Source organism: Tetranychus urticae, chromosome 2 (assembly GCF_039701765.1).
Source record: "Tetranychus urticae isolate SD_2017Ah chromosome 2, NJAU_TeUrti_SD_1.0, whole genome shotgun sequence".
Taxonomy (NCBI): Eukaryota; Metazoa; Arthropoda; class Arachnida; order Trombidiformes; family Tetranychidae; genus Tetranychus; species Tetranychus urticae.
In genome coordinates this window covers 6,420,186-6,439,119 of record NC_142959.1, presented here as the reverse complement: position 1 = coordinate 6,439,119, position 18,934 = coordinate 6,420,186, and the positions used below count along the sequence as shown (strand labels likewise).

The following is an 18,934-nucleotide window of genomic DNA, read 5'->3' as shown; positions in this document are numbered from 1 at the left end:
GTCCACTATCAGTTCGATAGAGAGATTCCCGTCGAGATTCAATTTTCTCAAAATATTCTGTCACAAAGGATACGAAATTTCGAAATTCTCATTTTTTAGATTTAAATGTTGTTTGAATCAGTGCAGGCTTGATTAAGTTTATTTAACTGAAATTTTAATTTTCAGATTTTAATAAAATGACTCAGTTAGTGCTAGAATGAAATAAAGGTAATACTGATATCAAAATGGGGGGAGCATGGTTTAGAAGCGTATGAAACACTACTGTCTGAGATAGATTAGTTTAGGTTAAATCAGATTTGATTCAAATATCGAATATTGAGTCAGCTCTTAGCGCTGAGACTGAAGATGAAAAAGTGGGCTGACGGGTTCTCGTTTACCCTTACCGCTGGTATCAATTTTATGTAAATGTTAAATTAAATATCACATTTCTTAGCTCGAGAAAAATTACTCCTTTAATGAGCTTATAAGATCTTTAATTCATTTGTCAATACAATAAGTCGATGTGTATGTCAGTTGATGCACTAAAAAACTCATAATAAAATGGGTTATAATTAAAGATCACTTTATATTAGCTAGTATTGTTTGATGTTTTACTTTCTCTTTTTCGTGTTAAATGACAAAACCATTCCGTTTCGGTCAATGAAAACATGAACCACTAATAACAATGTCATCAACAGCAGCATAGTAATTATCGGAAATCCGTGTCCATGGATTTCCAAACTGACTATAGTCCAATTTTATAGATGCTGAATATTTAGCCGTGAAAACAAAACGAAATACACCAGAAACGATCCCCTTTCTTAGTTTCACACTCGCACGTTTGAAGCCAAAAACAAGGTCACCAGGTATTTCAAGCAACTTCTGAAGGCGTGAATTGTTATCGATAACTGAAACTATAAGGTCAACTCCAGCGGTATTATAATAGAAAACCATGAAACAATTATCGACTGATGTTAACCTGGGACCAACTAAACTAACCTCCTTTGCTGAAGAAAAGTCCGATTGCTGATCATGCAATGGATAAATAGCCATGTAACCCGAATTTTCTAATCCTGTTGAATGATCTCTTGGTGGTGTTGAAGAGATTTGTCCAGAAGCTTTAACCAAACTCCATTTTATATTATTATTTGACAAATTAGTCCAGTCATTGGCGTCACTGCTATCTTCAAATGAATAAATCTTGTATTTGTCACAATTGAATTCATCGTCACCATCGAAACAATCAATTGATTGATCACACACTTGATCTTGACTTATGTGCCTTCCATTTTTACAAGTATAAATTTCACTTGACTCGAAGCTATCAATGGTATCCTGGTAGCCACAGTCAATAAACTGCACTGGACCAAAACTCGTCGTATCTTTGACAAAAAAGTAATTTTTAAGAACACTGTAGAATTGAACAGCAAATGGAATCGGAATCCGACCTAATTTGATTTCAACAGTCCCCTTGTCCCAATCCGACAACATTTTATCTGTCCAAACTTCAACAGCTCGTCCATCTTGAAACACCAAGAGAACTGTTAAATCTTTAGCTTTGTGTTCATATCCAAACTGCAATTTACAAGTTGGCGCAGTTGGCCTTAGAGTTGGACTTGTAAGTTTAGTGTGTGTTTTACCAAAATCTGAACTTTTCGCTCTTGCCTTGCCATTTTCACCGAACCATTCAGCATTGCTATCATGAGTATATCCACAAAGATCATACGAGAAATAGCAACCACCACAGTTATGTTCATCTTCACCTTCACCCGGGCAATCTGAAATGAAATCACAGACTTGAAGAGTTGATAACTGTTTTCCGTTTTTACAAGTGAAAATAGGTCCAGCTATTGGACAGCTACCCTGGCTAATCGAAACATCATCGATAGCAAGTCTACCACTACCGACAATATGAACATGTCCGACCTTAGATGAATTGGGATCCAACTTTATAACCGATTGAAAAAGTTCCCAATTCATCGAATTCATTGACTTTTGTTCAATCAGTTTGAGCACACCGCCTTGTTCACTTATTATCTCAATAGTGCTTTGTCCAGAAGTATACGTTTTGACAGAAAAACACATTTCAGCTGAATTTTTAGACAGATAAAATGGTGGTAATGTAAGAATCGCATTTTCATTAACACTCTTCAATGTCAAGAAATGACCATCTCTAGAGCCTAATGTTGCGTCTCTATCAGGGCCTGAATTTTTTGCATTGACTTTGATCCATTCAGTTGTTGATTTGTATGTGATTCCTGATCCAGTTAAAGTAAGTGATTTATCTTTTCCGAGGTTATTCCATGAACACGAATCCTCGAAATCACAGAAATAATCGAATGAACATGTTCCTTCATTCAATTCTAATCCATCAATAGCAATTGTTCCTTGAGAATTGACTGCATAACCGGCGCCAAAAATTAATTTACTGTCTTCAAATATATCATCCAGTGGTATTTTTGCTTGAGCCCAGCTCGAACCAGAATGACTATTCAATGTGACGATTGGTGTTTTACGAAGATGTTGGTCGAAATTTGAATCTACTTTATCTGTCCATAGACTCAATTGAATATTTCCATTGATTAAATACCAAAAATTGAGACAATAAGAGACATCTGACTTTAGATTAGGAACATAAAAGTGGGAAAATGAGCTAATCTGAGCTGAAACTGGTTCATTAAAAAACAAAACCAAATCGTTTTTAAATTTATAAGCGGGATCCAAAGAGTTACCCAATTGACTAGTTTTCTTGAAAAACCAATTGTTGAAGGCAGAAGGAACAATTTCAATACAATCTTGATTGACCAAACCATCATAAGAGCAAACAGGAGTCTCTTGTTGTGCATCACAAGAGTCTAACACAACTTCATCAATAGCTGCAAACAGTTGAACTCCGCTGAATTCAAATGAATACTTATAAAACTTATCAGAATAGGGCAAAGGTACTTGAATTGTTTTCCATGTTTCTTCTGATACTGGAGGATCTAATGACCAAATCGTCTTGCTCTCTAATGAATCGCCTGAAGTTAATTTTATCAAAAAAGTACCTTTTTGTAGAAATGTAAAGGCAAATGAAAAGGTTAAACAGGTTTTTCCTATCGTCTGTTCAATGTAAGGACTTTCCAATGAGTAGACAGCAGATTCGTTATTTTTTTGCGTATTTGTGTAAACAAATAAATCATATGGGTCAATATTTTTAAGTGGAGTCCACTTGATTGCTGTAGGATCAGGTAGTCGTCCAAAACCAACAAGTAGTTCCCCGCTTTTAATTGTATAATCACATAAACCAGAATCAAAGTTACATGAACCAAGAGAGGAGCAAGACTGAGGACTAACTGTTATTTCATCTAACGCTATTGGGGCTGATCTTTCTGTGTGATGATGGGCTGAAAGGATTAGTTTGAATGTTTTAGATTGTATTGGTATATCTAAATTAACTTTAACCCATCGTTGATTGACAATATAGGATTGAAACCAGACTGCAGAGCGAGAACCTGATTCAGACTCAATAGCGAATTGTAGAAGGTCCGAATCAAATTGTTGCTTAAAAACTTGAAAAGATAAACATTTAGCTTCACTTGATGATAAGTAATTTGTTGAGATTAGATTACTTGATGAGCTACCAAATCCATTCGAGTGAGTTCTCATGAAATGTCCAGCTGCAGAATGAGTTGTTGCATCGAAACCAACTAAATCATGTTGAGAGTTTGATCCATTTGACACAAACCATCGCAAGTTAATGTTATAATCAGGTTCACTTTTCCAAAAACATAAGGACGGATTTTCAAAATCACACTTATAATCAAAATCACAAGAACCAGGTTTATCTAAAATTGAACCCAAAGCAATATCGTCTGATGTTGCTACAAACTTTAACCTAAACATGTCACCATTGTGCTGTGAAGGATCAAAATAATATTTACCAAGGATCCAATCATCATATTTGGATCCTTCTTGTCTCCAAACAGTTTGTCCATTTTGGTTAAACTTTGAGATATCAGCTCCAATTACCGACTCTAATTGTAACTCTAAAGATCCAACTGATGAACCAAACATGAAATAATTAAAGATCAAGCAAAAGCGCTCCTTGTAGTTTGGAAATATCGGTGACTCTAGAACACTTGTTTTGGTTGGACTTTGGGTATAAATGAATCCTCCACCTAAGTATTATTAACAAGAGAAGTCGTAAATGAAAAAAGGTTTTTCAGTTGAATATTACTTTCTCACCATTTTCAATTCTTTTGGATGGTTTTCCAAACTCAACTTCACCATATTCACCCAGATTCCATCCTGGAACCTCTTGATCATTCCAGTCACAGAAGTCTTCTGTAAAATCACATTCCAATTTTTGACTGCTCACCAAAAGCACTACAAAGAAATCATAAATTGAAAGATATCAGAAAAAGATATTCAATTGGATTTACATACGAGTTTTAGATGCCGAGACTCACCTTTCGAGAATGAAATCAGAAGCAACAAAATTAAATTTAACTTGATCATTTTGTCAGAATCAATCGAAAATATTCAATCTTAATTGTTGAAAAAACTTTGACACAACAAACTTCAAACTATATTGAAATGAACAATAACTATTTAGCAATGATTATTGGAAAAGGATAATTCAATATTTGCAATTAAACATTCAAGGAGTGAATAAAATCTTTCATCTCTGGTTCTTATTTTTATATGCAATTGTTGAAATGATTAAATATTATCAATGATTAATCTATCTTTTCATTTCAAAATCTCAACCTACCTCAACATGTGTACTGATTTTATTATCAATCTGATTGAAATCTAAATTTTGTATATCTATGGACGTCTATTGAGTGTAAATTGGTATTTTAGTGTGTGAATTGATGAAATGGGAAAGTACAAGATCTCGGCACTCACTAGTCACTGATAGGAATTCAATACAAATTTGATAATTTCAAAATAAACTATTGTTTGTTGGATTTACAAAGTATTGTCTGTCAGTGGGATCTTTTGCATTGAAATCTGATTATATCAGTAACAGAGATGTGATAACTTTGCATGACTCGAATCATTTGACTATTCATTGAAAGTAAACAATATTAAATCTTAATCTACCAATAATGAACCTAAAAAGTGCATTCGTTAACATCAGTTGATACACAAACAAAGGTTTTATTGGTTATAAAGGTTACTTTTGCTCTTTGTGGTCATTTCGGTTTGAGGTTAGATGCATTTTTGACAAACAAGTCAGACAATAGCGTGAAATTGAATTGAAACACGACTTGAGTTGATAGGTTGACCAATTGGTCAACATTTCATTAGTCTAAACTTCAACAGTTTGTCAATCATTAAACGCCGAGAACACGTTCATATTATTAGCTTTTTATTCATATGCAAACTTCATAATGGCAATTTATTGTTAATATATTCAAACTGTATCAACCTTCAATTTCACAAAAATCAAAAGGTGTAATTTTAATTCAAGAATCATCTTTATTTTCCACTCAATTTGACGGAAATAGAAAATAAATTTTTTACCTTTAAAGGCAATTCACATGCTAATTGATTCCAATCGGATATTGAAAATTTATATCTTCCCAAGAAATGTTTATTATCTTTATGCTGTTTTCATCTTAATTGGCAATAAGCTTAGCTAATGTTTATTGAATTGATCAAGATTGAGCTTATTAATTGCTGTGATAATATTATAAAAGATCATTTGTAAACATAATTACACTATTGAAAGGTAGAAATGTTTTGCAAAATAAACCAAAGATATTTAATGTAGTGTTTAAGATGTGAAAAGCAAGATTTATCTCAACTTGAAGAGGTTATCCTGAACTTTCAGATTAAAAGGAAAGCAAATTTAGGATCAAAGTGTTGATAATTTCAACTGGTTGTGGAAATTGAAATTAATTTCAATCAATTTACAAACGCCCATACTTGATTTAGATTTAATGGTGGGCTAATTTGAATTTGTTGAATGAAACGTTTAATGGTTAATTTAAAGATTAAGAAATTAGATTCTCTGCCAAGTTAATTTCACATTAACTGATTGGGATACCGAAAATGATGATGATTGTTTTTTAATAATAGATTAACTAACATTATTTGCAAGTATCAATTTTGAATTGAGTGTAGGTACTTCATGGTGAATATAAAAAATCAGCAAATTACACTTTATTAAAATTGTGTCTTTTCAAGACTTTTCATGATACAAAATTTCTATTTACAATTTTGAGTATAATAAGTATGAATCAGGTAGGTTTTTTGTTTGATTTTTAAAAAAAGATATAAGGTTAAGTTCAACAATAATGCACCTTATATTGATAACAAGTTCTGCAACAATTTGCTGCAGAATTAATTTGGAGGTAAAATAGTGATGATGGTGATGGAGATGGTGGCCAAGTTGTGGAACAGGTCACTAATCAGAAAAGGAAACCCTCATGATCCCACAACTTTTTAGGGTAAATTTGGCTGGTTGGTTCAATGGCAAATGCGAGTGCAACAATAAATAATGATGGCAAATATGAAGACAAATAGGAACAAGAAGAAGAGTGCCATGTAAAGCGAGTGAAGTTGGCGACGAGAAGGTGAGGTTAACAAGTGATAGGCATCTTCTGAAACAGTATGAGCTAGACCGGCGGAACAAATGCGATTCCTACGTAGTGTTAGGAATACTTTTTCATGGGAATCCATCACAGTTATATTTACATTAATGGCAACATGGACTTCGGCATCTTCTTTACCTGTACATGGAAAACCAATACTGAAAACTGTTTAGAGTAGAGGGGAGGAAAAAAGATCAACATTAGACGCGTCTGATAATAATTTGTTTTATGGGTCCATTGAGATTATATCTAGCATTTGAATTGATGTCGCTATTTTCATTGGTTACAAATTAATGATTAAAAGATGTTTGCAAGACTCTTGAACGGCTAATTTCATTTTTGGCTGTACTTGATCTAAAGAGCTGTAAAAAAGTCAAATAGAGACACTCGGATAGATTGTAATTGTCTTTGGAAATAATGTAGAAATGTTGATGAATGTTATCATTTATGTTTTTGCCTGCAATTGACTGTTTTTCATTTCCAATTGACTTTTTGATTTATCTCAAGACTTGATAATTTATTGACAATGATAGACTGGAAGCAGAGATACCCGCCAAGATAGCAGTTAAACATTAATAACATTAATAACAATAAGAAAAGAAAAAATTATTCAGGTTAAGCTGTTAATAACATTTTTTTTTCATCCAAGAGTGAATGGATGAGAGATTATATCGAGAATTTTATCTATCCTTCAATAAGTGAACAAACATCTTCACATCTTTAATGTGTAATCAAAAAGTCGTTTACGGTTTGATTCTTGATTAATTACCTTCTGCTTCAGTAGGAACAAAACCTTGTCGAGAAATATTCATGTAAGTCATACCAAGAACATGAAGATTATCAAAATGAAAAGTTATTGAATAAGGCATCTAGAAGAGGAAAAAATAACAGAAGAGTTATCGGAAAAATTACATTCATGGCTTAGAATGATGAATGTGAAAACATTGTGAACGTTGAGTAATTACCTTTTTTTTGATTAAGTTTTTCCAGGTAAAATTCAGATCACAGATGTGAGGCTGGATGTTCATTTCAAATCCAAGTGGATATTCTTGGACCACGCCATCTTTGACATAATAAATATCAGAAGAAAGGCCTAGAATGGGTGAAATTAAAAAACCATTAAACAAAATTTAAGGAAAAAATCCGGTTTGCTCAATGCAAATTCATGCAAAGTTGATTAAACTAGCGACATATTGAGGTCTCCTTTTAAAAACTGATGGCTTCAAATGTTGAATTTAAGTTAGGAAGCAAAGGATAGGAGTTCAGATAATGTGATGTAGATTATGAAGACTGGATGTTTATTACAGGTATAAAGAAATAAACTAATCGAAAATGCTTCAAGAAATTAACTAAGCAGAAGTAAATTTTCACCGGCAGATTACTCAAAACATGAAAATATAATGAGAAAACTAAGAATGATTTGAAAACTTCTAAACTGCTGTTGTCTAAAAATGTTGACTCTATTGATTTTCATGAAAAAATTTTCTATTCGCTCAAATAATTTGATGGAAATATAATGATAAAGTTGGCAACCCTATTAAAGATTGCCGTCAACAAAGTGAATCATTATCTGTGAGTTAAACTATTTGCGGTCAGCATAAAGTATCCACATGATTTATTTTGGAATCACGTTCACGGTCAGTGAGAAGAGCAAATTTATAAAAGGTGAATAGAATAGGTGAGAGAAAGAGAATGAGCAACGAATAAAAAAGAGATATAAAGAATCCAAGAAAAAGATTAAAATTTGACTAGTTTAGTTAAACTATAAATGATGATCTTAGGTGAAGCTGGAAATGTTAAAAGAAATAAGAAATACCAAAAGAAAAGGTAAAAAAGGTAAAGCAAAAGATGAGAAAGGTTGACTTACCTATCAGACGATGAACTTCTTGTCTGTCGATGTAAAAATTTAAAAACCCATGAATAAATGGAACCAATAGGAATAGATGTACAACTAGGTTTGTAGTAAACCATGTTGAAGCCAACATTGTTCAATTGCCAATTTTAACATTCGGATGAACAATCATGCAAAGATAGAAAAATATACACAAAAATAAAGTTGAACTGAGCAACAAGTCTTGAAACTGTTGAATGTTATCATAAGACCAGGTTTCTTACAGGTGGTTAACAAAGTTTCCTTTAGGGGGAGCTGAGCCCCTTATTGATGCGCAGAAACCAATTTACCTGTAAAGCCTGAATTTTTTTTCAGCAAGTTTGTTTTTCTCAGAGTTTTATAATTAGCGCGTTAACGCACCTTAAGCTTAACTTACTGTTGCTTGTTAGCATCATTTTAACAGAGAAAAAGATAAACTAGGATAAGAGAGGAGGAGAAAGAGAGTGGGAAGAGAGAGGAGGGAGAAACATTGTTGATATATCGTTTGCTTGATGAGTTTACAATGAAATTTACAATCAAGTCTTTCATTGGTGTCTTTAATTTGATTGAAGTTTTATTTGCATTGCGACTTTCTGGTGCCAGTTATGATCAAAGTATCGCTTACAAGCTTTTACCGGCCGCAGAAAAGCGGCAACTTCAATATCAGATGCTCAATCTGTTCGGATTAGATCATAGACCAAAGCCAAAGAGAAAAGGTAAGTGTTTTTTAATGTTTATTTTTGTGATTTTTATGCTTTTGCGACGAAAATACTTCGATCTTTTCTTTATCCGTACCTTTATCTCTGTGTGATGTCCCATGGTGTGGAATGGTGAACAAGTTTACATATTTGTTTGGTTCTGTTCATAATTTATCTTATTTTTTGATTCTGCAATCATTTACATGCATTTGTTTCTTCTCTTTTCTTTTCTACTTTGTTACAGATTTGTTTTCATCCGTTTACCTTCAAAATTTGTATCAATCGTTTTTCAATGAAGAAACGGCTAATCTTAATTTCGATGATTCTCATCCTGTTATCGTTGAAGGCGAAGTTTTAAGTAGACCAAGTGTTAAAGCTCTTAACGAGTCAGATGTAATTGTCAGCTTTGTTAGTGAATGTATGTTGACTTTGGCGGGATTTGATTTGATTATGTGTTAACTAATTTGTTCTCTCTTCTTTTTCCTTTTGCTTTCTTTTTAGTTCCAATACATGTGACGCATGTTGGACATGATGAAGAGTCTGATCTCTGGTTTGATACAAGGGAAATAGCTCCAGGCAGTAAAGTCTTAAGTGCTGAGTTACGACTGTTCCTAGGCGCAACTCGTTCTTCAACTGCAATATTTGATCTCCTCAAGATAGATATTGATATGATCACTGATCTTGATAATCAGTGAGTTATCTTTGTGAAACGAGATTTATCAATTGTATCATATATTAATATGTATTTTATCCCGTTTTCAGGCAATCTCGCTTGATAGATTCTAAAACTTTTTCTTATAAACAAGGCTGGCTAATGTTTAATATCACTGGTGCCATTCAAGAATGGATTGATCATCCTTTAAGCAATCTTGGTCTTTATGTGACTGTATTCTCGCTATCGACTGGTATGTTGTATTCAAGTTCCCAAATATGAAAACTAATCATCAATCTAATTTCAGGCAAAGAGCTTGACCCAAAGGACATTGGGCTAAGTGATCCTATTGAAGATAAGCGACCTTTTGTTCTTGCTTTCTTCGAACGCCAATCCCATTTGCTACATCGAAAAAAAAGAGATACAAAAAGTAGTGAAGAAGTGACTACTCTTAAACCTCATAATCCTTATTATGGTAAGCTATCATAGTCAATATTTAATTTTAACGATTACTAGATTTCATTTAAATTTTATTCTATAGATTTTACGGAATTCGTTTCAAGCCGCAGTTGCCAAAAAAAGAGCTTATATGTTAGCTTCAAAGATCTCGGGTGGCAAGATTGGATAATTGCCCCCGATGGATATGCAGCATTCTTTTGTGATGGCGAATGTTCTTTCCCACTCACTGCTCAAATGAATGCCACCAATCATGCCATAGTTCAAACACTCGTTCATACAATGGACCCAAACAAAGTGCCTAAAGCTAATTGTGCGCCCACCAAATTGACTTCTATTATGGTTCTCTATTTTGATGATAATTCTAATGTGATCCTCAAAAAGTATAGGAATATGGTCGTTAAATCTTGTGGATGCCATTAATTAAATCAAAATTATTTATTTTTATAAAAAAAGTAACTTTATGAAAGCAGTCAACTATGTTTATATTATAAATTATGAATCTCATCTCAATTCATGAATAGTTGATTTTGCTTCAAGTTAATTTTCATGAATCTATTTGCCTTTTCTTCATTAGTTACAAATTTAAAATCTTATTCGTCAATTTCGATTGATTTGAATCAATTGTATTATTTTACTTGACTAATTTCTTCTGAATCATTTTACTTTTAAATTTGAAGCAATCTCATTTGATGATCATAATAGATAGAAGAAATTTAAAAAAATATTAAAATGTTTAAATAAAACAGGCTCGTCTGAATTTCTTTAATCTTGCGGTGAACAGAAATGAAGGATAAATATAGATTTACTTTGTACATACGAACCCAAACTCGATTTGAGGCAATCGATTAACAATAGTTTAATTTACATGTTCTAATTCAGAGTAGGGAATTTAAGGGTTCAAATTTTTCACATTAGCTTTGTCATATACGTCCAACACTTCAGTTAAAATTTTATTTATCGGAATTGATTAGGCTGTTAGCTCATCTAAATAGCACATATTATCTAAATTACCCACAGACACTAGAGTACCCTTTGTTTTCATGATCTTTGCGGCAGCCGCGGAAACATCCTTTAATGTAATTCCATCAACCAATTTTTCCATATCATCGACTGATTTAACTTCATTATGATTTGTCAGAATCATACCCAAATGATCCAAAAGGTTGTTTTGGTCTTCGAGAGACAAAGCAAAAGATCCCTTGACACGATTTCTGTTTGGAAAAGAAAGGGAAAACAGACAAGATTAGAAACATTTTCACAGAAGTATGACACGAAATATTAATTTTCACTTACTTTGCGTGTTGTAAATCTTCCTCTTTCAAATTTTTGCAAGTCTCCTTCATTTTAGCAACAACAGCTTTGACGATATCACCAGATTCTGAAGCATGACATGCAATAGCAAAACCAAAGAGACCAGTATCGGCATAATTGATATTAACACCGTCAACTCTGAAAGGAGCTTTGGCTACTTTAGCTGCTGCTTGGGCTAGTTTACTTGCTCCAACACCTTTCTTTGTGTGTACTCCAGTTGCAAGGATAGCTTGTAATAAAGTATATGTGGCAACATCTTTAAGATTTTCAGCACTTGGATAAAGAAAAGATTAGAGTTAATATCGGTCACTTTTCAACAGTAATATTTAAAAAAGATTAAGAATGTTAAATACCTCACTCCTTCGGTACCTATAACAGCAAAAGTTTGATCGCGATCAGCATCCATAATTATCCTTGATTCACCTCCAATAAATTTAGATTTTACTAATTCTGGACCAGAAAGATCAGGTAATCCGAAAGTTTTCTCAACATGTTCTAACAATCGATCCTGGTCAACTCCAATACCAATGACTGTGGTTCGCTTGTTCATAAAATTTCTGCTATGGTAATGATGAAGCATCTCGGACAAATGTTCTGGATCATGATGTTCAATAACCTCCTTGCTAGCATATAGAGAATTAGATAAACCTCCTTTGAAAGCGATGCGATGAACTTCATCTAAAAGAACTTGTTGTGGGTCAAGTTTGGATCGTTCAATCTCCACTTCCAATCGATACTTATAATCGTCAAGTTGCCAGAATTTAAAAGCTGGTCGAGCGATAGTGTCAGCAAGGTACTTGAAATTATCCTTCATAGATTCACGTAGTCCATTCATTTGATAAATAATGTCATCTCTGGTAGAGGAGGCTGTAAGAGAAGCACCAGAGTATTCCATGTTACGGGTTATACCAAAAATGGTGAAATTTTGTGTATGCATTCCAGCTGCATAACGAATCAAGTGAGATGCACCAGCCTCTTTGGAAGTTTCAAAGCGAGGTCCAGCTCGAACAAATACACCAATCTTGGAGACAGGTGAAAGATTTTCTAGAGAAGCTACAGTCATACCATTAGGTAATACTTTAGTCTTCAGTTCACCTTTAGCCAAATGATTAGGCTCACTTTTACGTGCAGCTTGAGCTTGGGCAGCAAAGGATCTCTTCATGAGACCGGATAACGCAAGCTTACCCTTCATGATGTTGAAATAATGATTAAACAAATAATTAATTAAATAATAACCAAGTCAATGGTAAATAATTCAGATGAATTGATTTTAATCACAATTTGATAAACCTGACAACAGTAACTCAGACCAGGACAAGCCAAGGTTAGAGTAACCAGGGAAACAGTTTCTTCCAGATTTCAGGGATCATCACATAAGTTCACTTGTAAATGGCACAAATTTTAAATTTTTAAAGATTCAAAGTTAAATCTTTTAAACAATTCCACTTTAGATTAAGCTAATAAACAATTTTTCAGCATTATCGATCGATATCTGTTGTTTATTCACCCATTTTTTACAATAAATATCAGAAAGTCGAGATCTAAATAAACTGTCATACAAAGCTGTTATACTTTCAACTTATAAGTTCAACACATAGCAACTTTAAATCATATCTACTGAAATTAAATTTCAATTCCTTCTCAATAAGGACTGTTGAAAAAATTATCTAAGGCATCACTTTAGATCAAAATTAGGATCAATTGTTGTAAATTAAAATTGATTTCAATTAAAGTGATTTGAAAACAGCTTACTCCGCCTTTACTAACACCTTTAGCCGTTTTTGCTCTTAGCCACTTTTCGCTGTTTATGGTTTTTCCAGGGTCGACATTTATGTGCAGATCAATCAAAAGGACTTAACGGAGGCACCAGTTGATCATGGCTGATTACGACGATAAAATTAAAGAATTCTGGTCTCAAGGCTATACCGTGTTACCTGATTTTTTGTCCCCATCAGATGTTGACAATGTTTTAAAAGAGACTAAACAAATTGTTGATACTCTGGACCTCGATGAACACCGGAATGTTTTCAAAATTGGAAAAAGTAAACAAGGTGATGACTACTTTCTTGACTCAAGTGATAAAATATCGTTCTTTTTCGAGCAGAAAGCTATTGATTCTGACGGGAACCTTACATGCCCTCACAGCCAGTGTTTAAACAAAATAGGACATGCTTTACATGCATTGAATCCAGTTTTCAAAGCAATTACGTTTGATGATCGAATTAAAAGCATCCTAAAAAGCTTGGGATGCGTTGAACCCCATGTTATCCAGAGTATGGTCATTTTCAAATACCCTCATATTGGTGGTGAGGTTTCACCTCACAAAGATTCAGAATTCCTGTACACTGATCCAGTCGATAAGCTTACGGGATTCTGGCTTGCTCTTGAGGACGTCACTATTGAAAATGGTTGCCTCTACTTCATCCCAGGTTCACACAAGGAGCCTGTAACTCAAAGATTTGTTAGAAACAAGGAGGATTCAGGACCCAGAGTATCATTCAATGTTCCTAAGGCTAAATATGATGATTCAAAGTTCGTTCCTCTCAAAGTTTCCAAGGGATCACTAGTACTTCTTCATGGTTTAGTTGTTCATAAAAGTGGTTCTAATACATCACTATCACCTAGACCTGTTTACACATTTCATGTTGTCGATTTTCATAAAACACAATGGTCACCAGATAACTGGCTTCAACCTACAGAAAAGCTTCCTTTTTGTCGAGTCTATTGATACATAGAAGAATGAAGGCGTATATCAATTTTTTATTATAAATTCTTTAAAATTGAGTTTGTTAGTCTCAATAGATTCAGAGATTAACCCAATATACATATGCATTTACAAGATTAATTTTTAAGATATATTTTTCTAATCCATCATATGAAAACTCTAAAAGCATTAACACAGTTTAGTTTCTTAGTACATCGTGATATTATACTGTCTTTAAAGCTAAAATAAACTTTTAATGTTTATAGTTGGACTGTTGCATTGTTTAATATCTGAGTTTAGTTCTTTTGACAAAAAAATGGAAATGGAGATAATTTTTTGATTTGGAATTTTCAAATAAACGAACAAGAACGTAGATTTCAAGAAATACATTGGACTCATGGCTGTAGAGTAAATTATTAATATACTTTAATGAAAGGAGCTTCTTTAGTAGGTTGATTCCAGTTGTCTGATGCCCATTTTGTGTCATGTAAATCGACTGCATGGAAAGTGTAAGCTGGTCGAGGTTTATTTGAAGTATTGGCTTCACTTTTATGAACAACTTGTCCATGGAGGATCACTAAAGATCCCTTTGAAACTGGAACAGCTTTGTACTTGCTTTCATCGTATTCAACTTCAGGAGCAGTGAATATCATCCTCGGTTCCTGGCCTTCTTTATTTCTTACCCACCGACGTTTAACAGGTTCATTATGTGATCCAGGAATAAACCAAAGACAGCCATTTTCGAGAGTTGCATCTTCAAGGGGAATCCAAAACCCAACCAATTTGATTTCAGGTTCAGTGTACAAAAATGTAGCATCTTGATGAGATGTAATTGTAGTACCAATGCGAGGATGTTTAAAATTGACCATACTTTGTACTAAATAAGGTTCAACAAATCCAACTTTCTTGATGATTGTCCTTATCCGATCATCTAATGTAACCGATTTAAAAACAGGGTTCAATTCATGTAAATAATAGCCAATTTTATGTAAACACTGGTTTTTGGGTACAACCAGTTTACCATCTTTATCAAAGGCTGTCTCCTCAAAAAAGTACGATATGTTTTGACCAGAATTAAGGAAGTAGTCATCAGGCTCTTCGTGTTTTCCTGATCTATAGATGTTACGATGTCCATTTAAATCAATACCATCAATAATCTTGTCGGTTTCCTTCAAAACATTATCAACTTCATTTGATGACAAAAAGTTAGGGATAACTGCATAACCATTGGTCCAATAGTCTCTTATTATATCGTCATAACCGCTCATTATAAAAATCTATCGATTTGTAATAATGTTGTCAAGAAATTTTTTATCACTGAAAATACAAAACTATGATCAATTCGATGAATTGTTCGGATCCGGTTGAAGAAAGAGTTTTCTGGATAATTTGCCAAGTTTCAAGCTCCAAGTCGCTTTGATATTTGTAGTGGGAGTCATAGATATGATCATAATTGCCGATATTTACAACACACGCATCAAACTTGAAAGAGTGTTGATAATTTTTGAAGTTGATTATACACTTTCAACAGATCTTATATAATTTTAGATAATTTGTTTCAAAACAAAAAGATCTCAAAACAATATTAACTGATAAATTTAAAAAAGGCTCCAAGAAAAGTCAGCTCTTCAAAGCAATAAAAGGATAGTTTGATATCAATAAATTTTACCCAATTTTACTCAATATGAGACAATCCAGTGTACTGGTGTTTACTGGTGCAAATAAGGTTCAACTCGATTACTCTATTAATTCAATGTCTACTAACGAGTTATGAGTTGTTTATTTCTTTAAATTTATTTTACTGATTTGATTGCATCGATTGATTTGTTCAATCATAAGACTCGTTTTCCATTTTAATTGAATCACAATCTAATCAGAATGGAGAAACGTCATAAAAAATAGCAACCATAACAAAAACAGTGACACTGGGAAACACTGATTTTGAAAATTGAATCACAGAGTACAGTTCAAACTTCAGAGTAGAGATATCATGAGAGATAATCAGGGAATTCACAAGAAAAAAAGAGAAGATTAATTATGATTCAATAATTACCATCTATTAGCATTCAATTGCCTAGTTTATCGAAAATCTTTATTTTGATGATTGTTTTTAAAAAGCGATCTTTACTCAAGTGATAATCTTTCTCTGCATGGGAGTCGTGTCTATCTGTTTGTGTTAGTAATCACTAAATCATTCTCTTGAAATTAATTCATAATCTTCAATTTTCTCTCTGACAAACTCTCTAAATTTACTGTAACGAAGGCTACGCCTTCCGTTGGCAAATATATAAATAAACAGACCAATCGAGTTTCCAGATCACAAGTTGCCATAAGTCGATTCCTTTACCCTAAGTAAATCCTTTCACCAAGCCAAGCTTTTACCATTTCAGACAAGATGTACAAATACGAGCAACAAATCAAGGAATACTGGGAAAAAGGTTACACCGAACTGCCAAATTTTTTTACCGAAAGTGAAATTGACAGTTTATCCAGTGAAATTTCCAAAATTATTGACTCTCTAGATTTCAATGAACATCGAAGAGTTTTCAGAACAGGGAAACAACAACAAGGAGATGATTATTTCGTCAACTCTGGTCAAAATATTTCCTTTTTCTTTGAGGAAGGAGCTTTCGATGCTGATGGAAACCTTGCCGTTCCTAAAGGCCAGTGTTTAAACAAGATGGGCCATGCTCTTCATGAGTTGAATCCAGTCTTTAAATCCCTCACCTTTGACGACCGAGTCAAGACTCTGCTCAAAGGTCTGGGACACGTTAAACCTCATGTGGTTCAGGGTATGATCAACTTTAAGAATCCTCGTATTGGTACCGAGTATACACCTCACAGAGATGCCGAGTTTCTATACACCGAGCCAGAGATTAAGCTGACTGGATTTTGGGTTCCTCTTGCTGATGTTACTGTTGAAAATGGTTGCCTCTACTTCATTCCAGGTTCACACAGGGAATCTGTAACTCGACGATTTGTTAGAAACAAGGATGATTCAGGACCCAGAGTATCATTCAATGCTCCAATGGATAAATATGATGACTCAAAGTTTGTACCAGTAACTGCGAAGAAAGGATCCTTGCTTCTTATCCATGGTTTGGTTGTCCATAAAAGTACGGCAAACACCTCTGACAAGGGTCGACCTGCTTACACATTCCATGTTGTCGATTTGGATGGTACAAAATGGGCACCAGATAATTGGCTTCAACCAACTGAGAAACTTCCCTTCTCACGTGTCTATGGTTAAAGGAAAATACAATCAAATTAATCAAAATAATCACTGTTTGTCATTCAATAATGGATCAAGGATTTGATTACAAGAGATACAGATATCAATACTGACTAGATTACAAATCCAGTCAAAGATGATCAAGTTTTATTTGAATCATTTTATTGTGCTTTAATATTTTCTTTTATTAATTAATTAACTTGCTTTTCTTTGTAAAATTTTACTATTCATGATCAAGCTCAATAAAAAAATACAACTTGCAGCAATCAAACTCTTTACTCAAAATTGATCGGTCAAAAGTTACAAATGAATCAGTTTCAAAGGCTTTTTCCAGCTCATTTCAATCAATTTTTCATAAGATTTTTCGTCATCCAAATCCACCGAATCGCTAATCACTTTTCTGATATGATAGGTACACTGTATGATGGTGATGAGTAGTGGATGGGTTAGATTTGGAGATTGAAAAAGTGGTGGATTAAAGCTGGTCCTCAGTTTTATGCGGCTAAGCTCAAATAATATTTTACGTTTAATTTTGCATAATGAGTAGCTACAATAAATGATTGGTACACTTTTGTTAAATTATTGAAAACAAATGAAGGGGAAATTGAAAATCAATCCAGGAAATTTGCCAGAATAATTTTTGCCTTGACTGGTTTACTTGGGGTGTTGAAAATTACTGTTAAAGATTGGCTACTTGGAACAATTATTCAATAAGTGTACTCGTTTATTACGTCTAATTGTTTAATAATATTAACCGCGATTCATTATCTTTATTTGATTAAAAACGTGATAAATTCAGCTAATTTTGTTTACAGAATAGTAGTTGTCATTAAAACGTGTTCATATACACTCAGCTCTCTTATCAGTTCGCATGAGATAAACTTGATGAGTTTAATTCAACCTTTCCTGCACTTGATCAATTCGGATGCAAGAACCCAAATGAATAAAACATATAAATATTAATATATCTTTAATCTATTCTGAGCTGATAGACAAATTCATAAACTAAAATTTTAGTCATGTATTTCATTCAATGACCTGTGAATAAATTATGGGATTTTGCATTTGTATGGTTTGAAATCCCATAATTATCCACACAGGTTACTTGATTATTAATAATTGATAATAAGTTTTATCCACTTACACTTCTAGTAAAGCCGATGAAAGGAGCTTCTTTATTAGGTTGCTTTGGTCCGTCATTTTGTGTCATAAAAACAGCAACATGGAAGGTGTAAGCCGGTCGAGGATCTTTAAAATATTGGCTTCCCTTCACGGCTTTTATGAACAACTTTTCCATGGGTTAGCACAAGAAATCCTTTGCAAACTGGAACGGGCACAAATTTGGTGACATAATATTGAAAACTGTAAAAGAATCAACAGTTTAGTTTTTAGTATCGTGATATTATACTGTATTTAAAGGCTAAAATAAACTTTAATGTTTA

At 33.4% G+C, this 18,934-nt stretch overlaps 4 protein-coding genes and 3 pseudogenes across 5 annotated transcripts; 3 read left to right on the top strand and 4 right to left on the bottom strand.

Moving 5' to 3' along the window:
* Positions 1-429: 429 nt before the first annotated feature.
* Positions 430-4,986, bottom strand: LOC107366308 (MAM and LDL-receptor class A domain-containing protein 1-like). Its single transcript, XM_015933889.3, has 3 exons — positions 4,431-4,986; positions 4,207-4,347; positions 430-4,139 (listed from the first exon to the last, which is right to left on the bottom strand). The coding sequence occupies exons 1-3, from the start codon at positions 4,477-4,479 to the stop codon at positions 637-639; spliced, it is 3,693 nt and encodes a 1,230-aa protein (XP_015789375.2). The 5' UTR covers positions 4,480-4,986; the 3' UTR covers positions 430-636.
* Positions 4,987-6,113: 1,127 nt separating this feature from the next.
* LOC107366304 (inactive tyrosine-protein kinase Drl) lies at positions 6,114-8,642 on the bottom strand. Its single transcript, XM_015933885.3, has 4 exons — positions 8,434-8,642; positions 7,532-7,659; positions 7,336-7,435; positions 6,114-6,731 (listed from the first exon to the last, which is right to left on the bottom strand). The coding sequence occupies exons 1-4, from the start codon at positions 8,549-8,551 to the stop codon at positions 6,442-6,444; spliced, it is 636 nt and encodes a 211-aa protein (XP_015789371.2). The 5' UTR covers positions 8,552-8,642; the 3' UTR covers positions 6,114-6,441.
* A 292-nt stretch (positions 8,643-8,934) lies between these two features.
* On the top strand, positions 8,935-10,983 carry LOC107366260 (bone morphogenetic protein 7). Its single transcript, XM_015933844.3, has 6 exons — positions 8,935-9,152; positions 9,379-9,552; positions 9,636-9,825; positions 9,897-10,039; positions 10,094-10,261; positions 10,328-10,983. The coding sequence occupies exons 1-6, from the start codon at positions 8,960-8,962 to the stop codon at positions 10,663-10,665; spliced, it is 1,206 nt and encodes a 401-aa protein (XP_015789330.2). The 5' UTR covers positions 8,935-8,959; the 3' UTR covers positions 10,666-10,983.
* On the bottom strand, positions 10,970-12,861 carry UQCR-C2 (Ubiquinol-cytochrome c reductase core protein 2). The gene is made up of 3 exons (XM_015933843.3): positions 11,910-12,861; positions 11,539-11,829; positions 10,970-11,456 (listed from the first exon to the last, which is right to left on the bottom strand). Exons 1-3 carry the CDS (start codon positions 12,746-12,748, stop codon positions 11,213-11,215), a joined length of 1,374 nt encoding a protein of 457 aa, XP_015789329.1. The 5' UTR covers positions 12,749-12,861; the 3' UTR covers positions 10,970-11,212.
* Positions 12,862-13,432: 571 nt separating this feature from the next.
* LOC107366230 (phytanoyl-CoA dioxygenase domain-containing protein 1 pseudogene) lies at positions 13,433-14,284 on the top strand (annotated as a pseudogene).
* Positions 14,285-14,676: 392 nt separating this feature from the next.
* Positions 14,677-15,528, bottom strand: LOC107366049 (phytanoyl-CoA dioxygenase domain-containing protein 1 pseudogene; annotated as a pseudogene).
* A 513-nt stretch (positions 15,529-16,041) lies between these two features.
* Positions 16,042-17,763, top strand: LOC107366229 (phytanoyl-CoA dioxygenase domain-containing protein 1 pseudogene; annotated as a pseudogene). The gene has a single exon (XR_016198649.1). The product of XR_016198649.1 is annotated as a phytanoyl-CoA dioxygenase domain-containing protein 1 pseudogene (transcript).
* Positions 17,764-18,934: the final 1,171 nt, after the last annotated feature.

Bases quoted from the DNA above. Each gene is read 5' to 3' on its own strand.
- LOC107366308 (XM_015933889.3), bottom strand. From the start codon at position 4,479: ATGATCAAGTTAAATTTAATTTTGTTGCTTCTGATTTCATTCTCGAAA. The intron at 4,348-4,430 runs GTGAGTCTCGGC...ATTTCTTTGTAG, and splicing joins TCTGATTTCATTCTCGAAAG to TGCTTTTGGTGAGCAGTCAA. The intron at 4,140-4,206 runs GTGAGAAAGTAA...AATAATACTTAG, and splicing joins ATCCAAAAGAATTGAAAATG to GTGGAGGATTCATTTATACC.
- LOC107366304 (XM_015933885.3), bottom strand. From the start codon at position 8,551: ATGTTGGCTTCAACATGGTTTACTACAAACCTAGTTGTACATCTATTC. The intron at 7,436-7,531 runs GTAATTACTCAA...TTCCTCTTCTAG, and splicing joins AAAACTTAATCAAAAAAAAG to ATGCCTTATTCAATAACTTT. The intron at 6,732-7,335 runs GTAATTAATCAA...TACTCTAAACAG, and splicing joins TGTTCCTACTGAAGCAGAAG to TTTTCAGTATTGGTTTTCCA.
- LOC107366260 (XM_015933844.3), top strand. From the start codon at position 8,960: ATGAAATTTACAATCAAGTCTTTCATTGGTGTCTTTAATTTGATTGAA. The intron at 9,153-9,378 runs GTAAGTGTTTTT...ACTTTGTTACAG, and splicing joins ACCAAAGCCAAAGAGAAAAG to ATTTGTTTTCATCCGTTTAC. The intron at 9,826-9,896 runs GTGAGTTATCTT...TCCCGTTTTCAG, and splicing joins ATCACTGATCTTGATAATCA to GCAATCTCGCTTGATAGATT.
- UQCR-C2 (XM_015933843.3), bottom strand. From the start codon at position 12,748: ATGAAGGGTAAGCTTGCGTTATCCGGTCTCATGAAGAGATCCTTTGCT. The intron at 11,830-11,909 runs GTATTTAACATT...TCTTTATCCAAG, and splicing joins ATAGGTACCGAAGGAGTGAG to TGCTGAAAATCTTAAAGATG. The intron at 11,457-11,538 runs GTAAGTGAAAAT...TTTTCCAAACAG, and splicing joins GAAGATTTACAACACGCAAA to AAATCGTGTCAAGGGATCTT.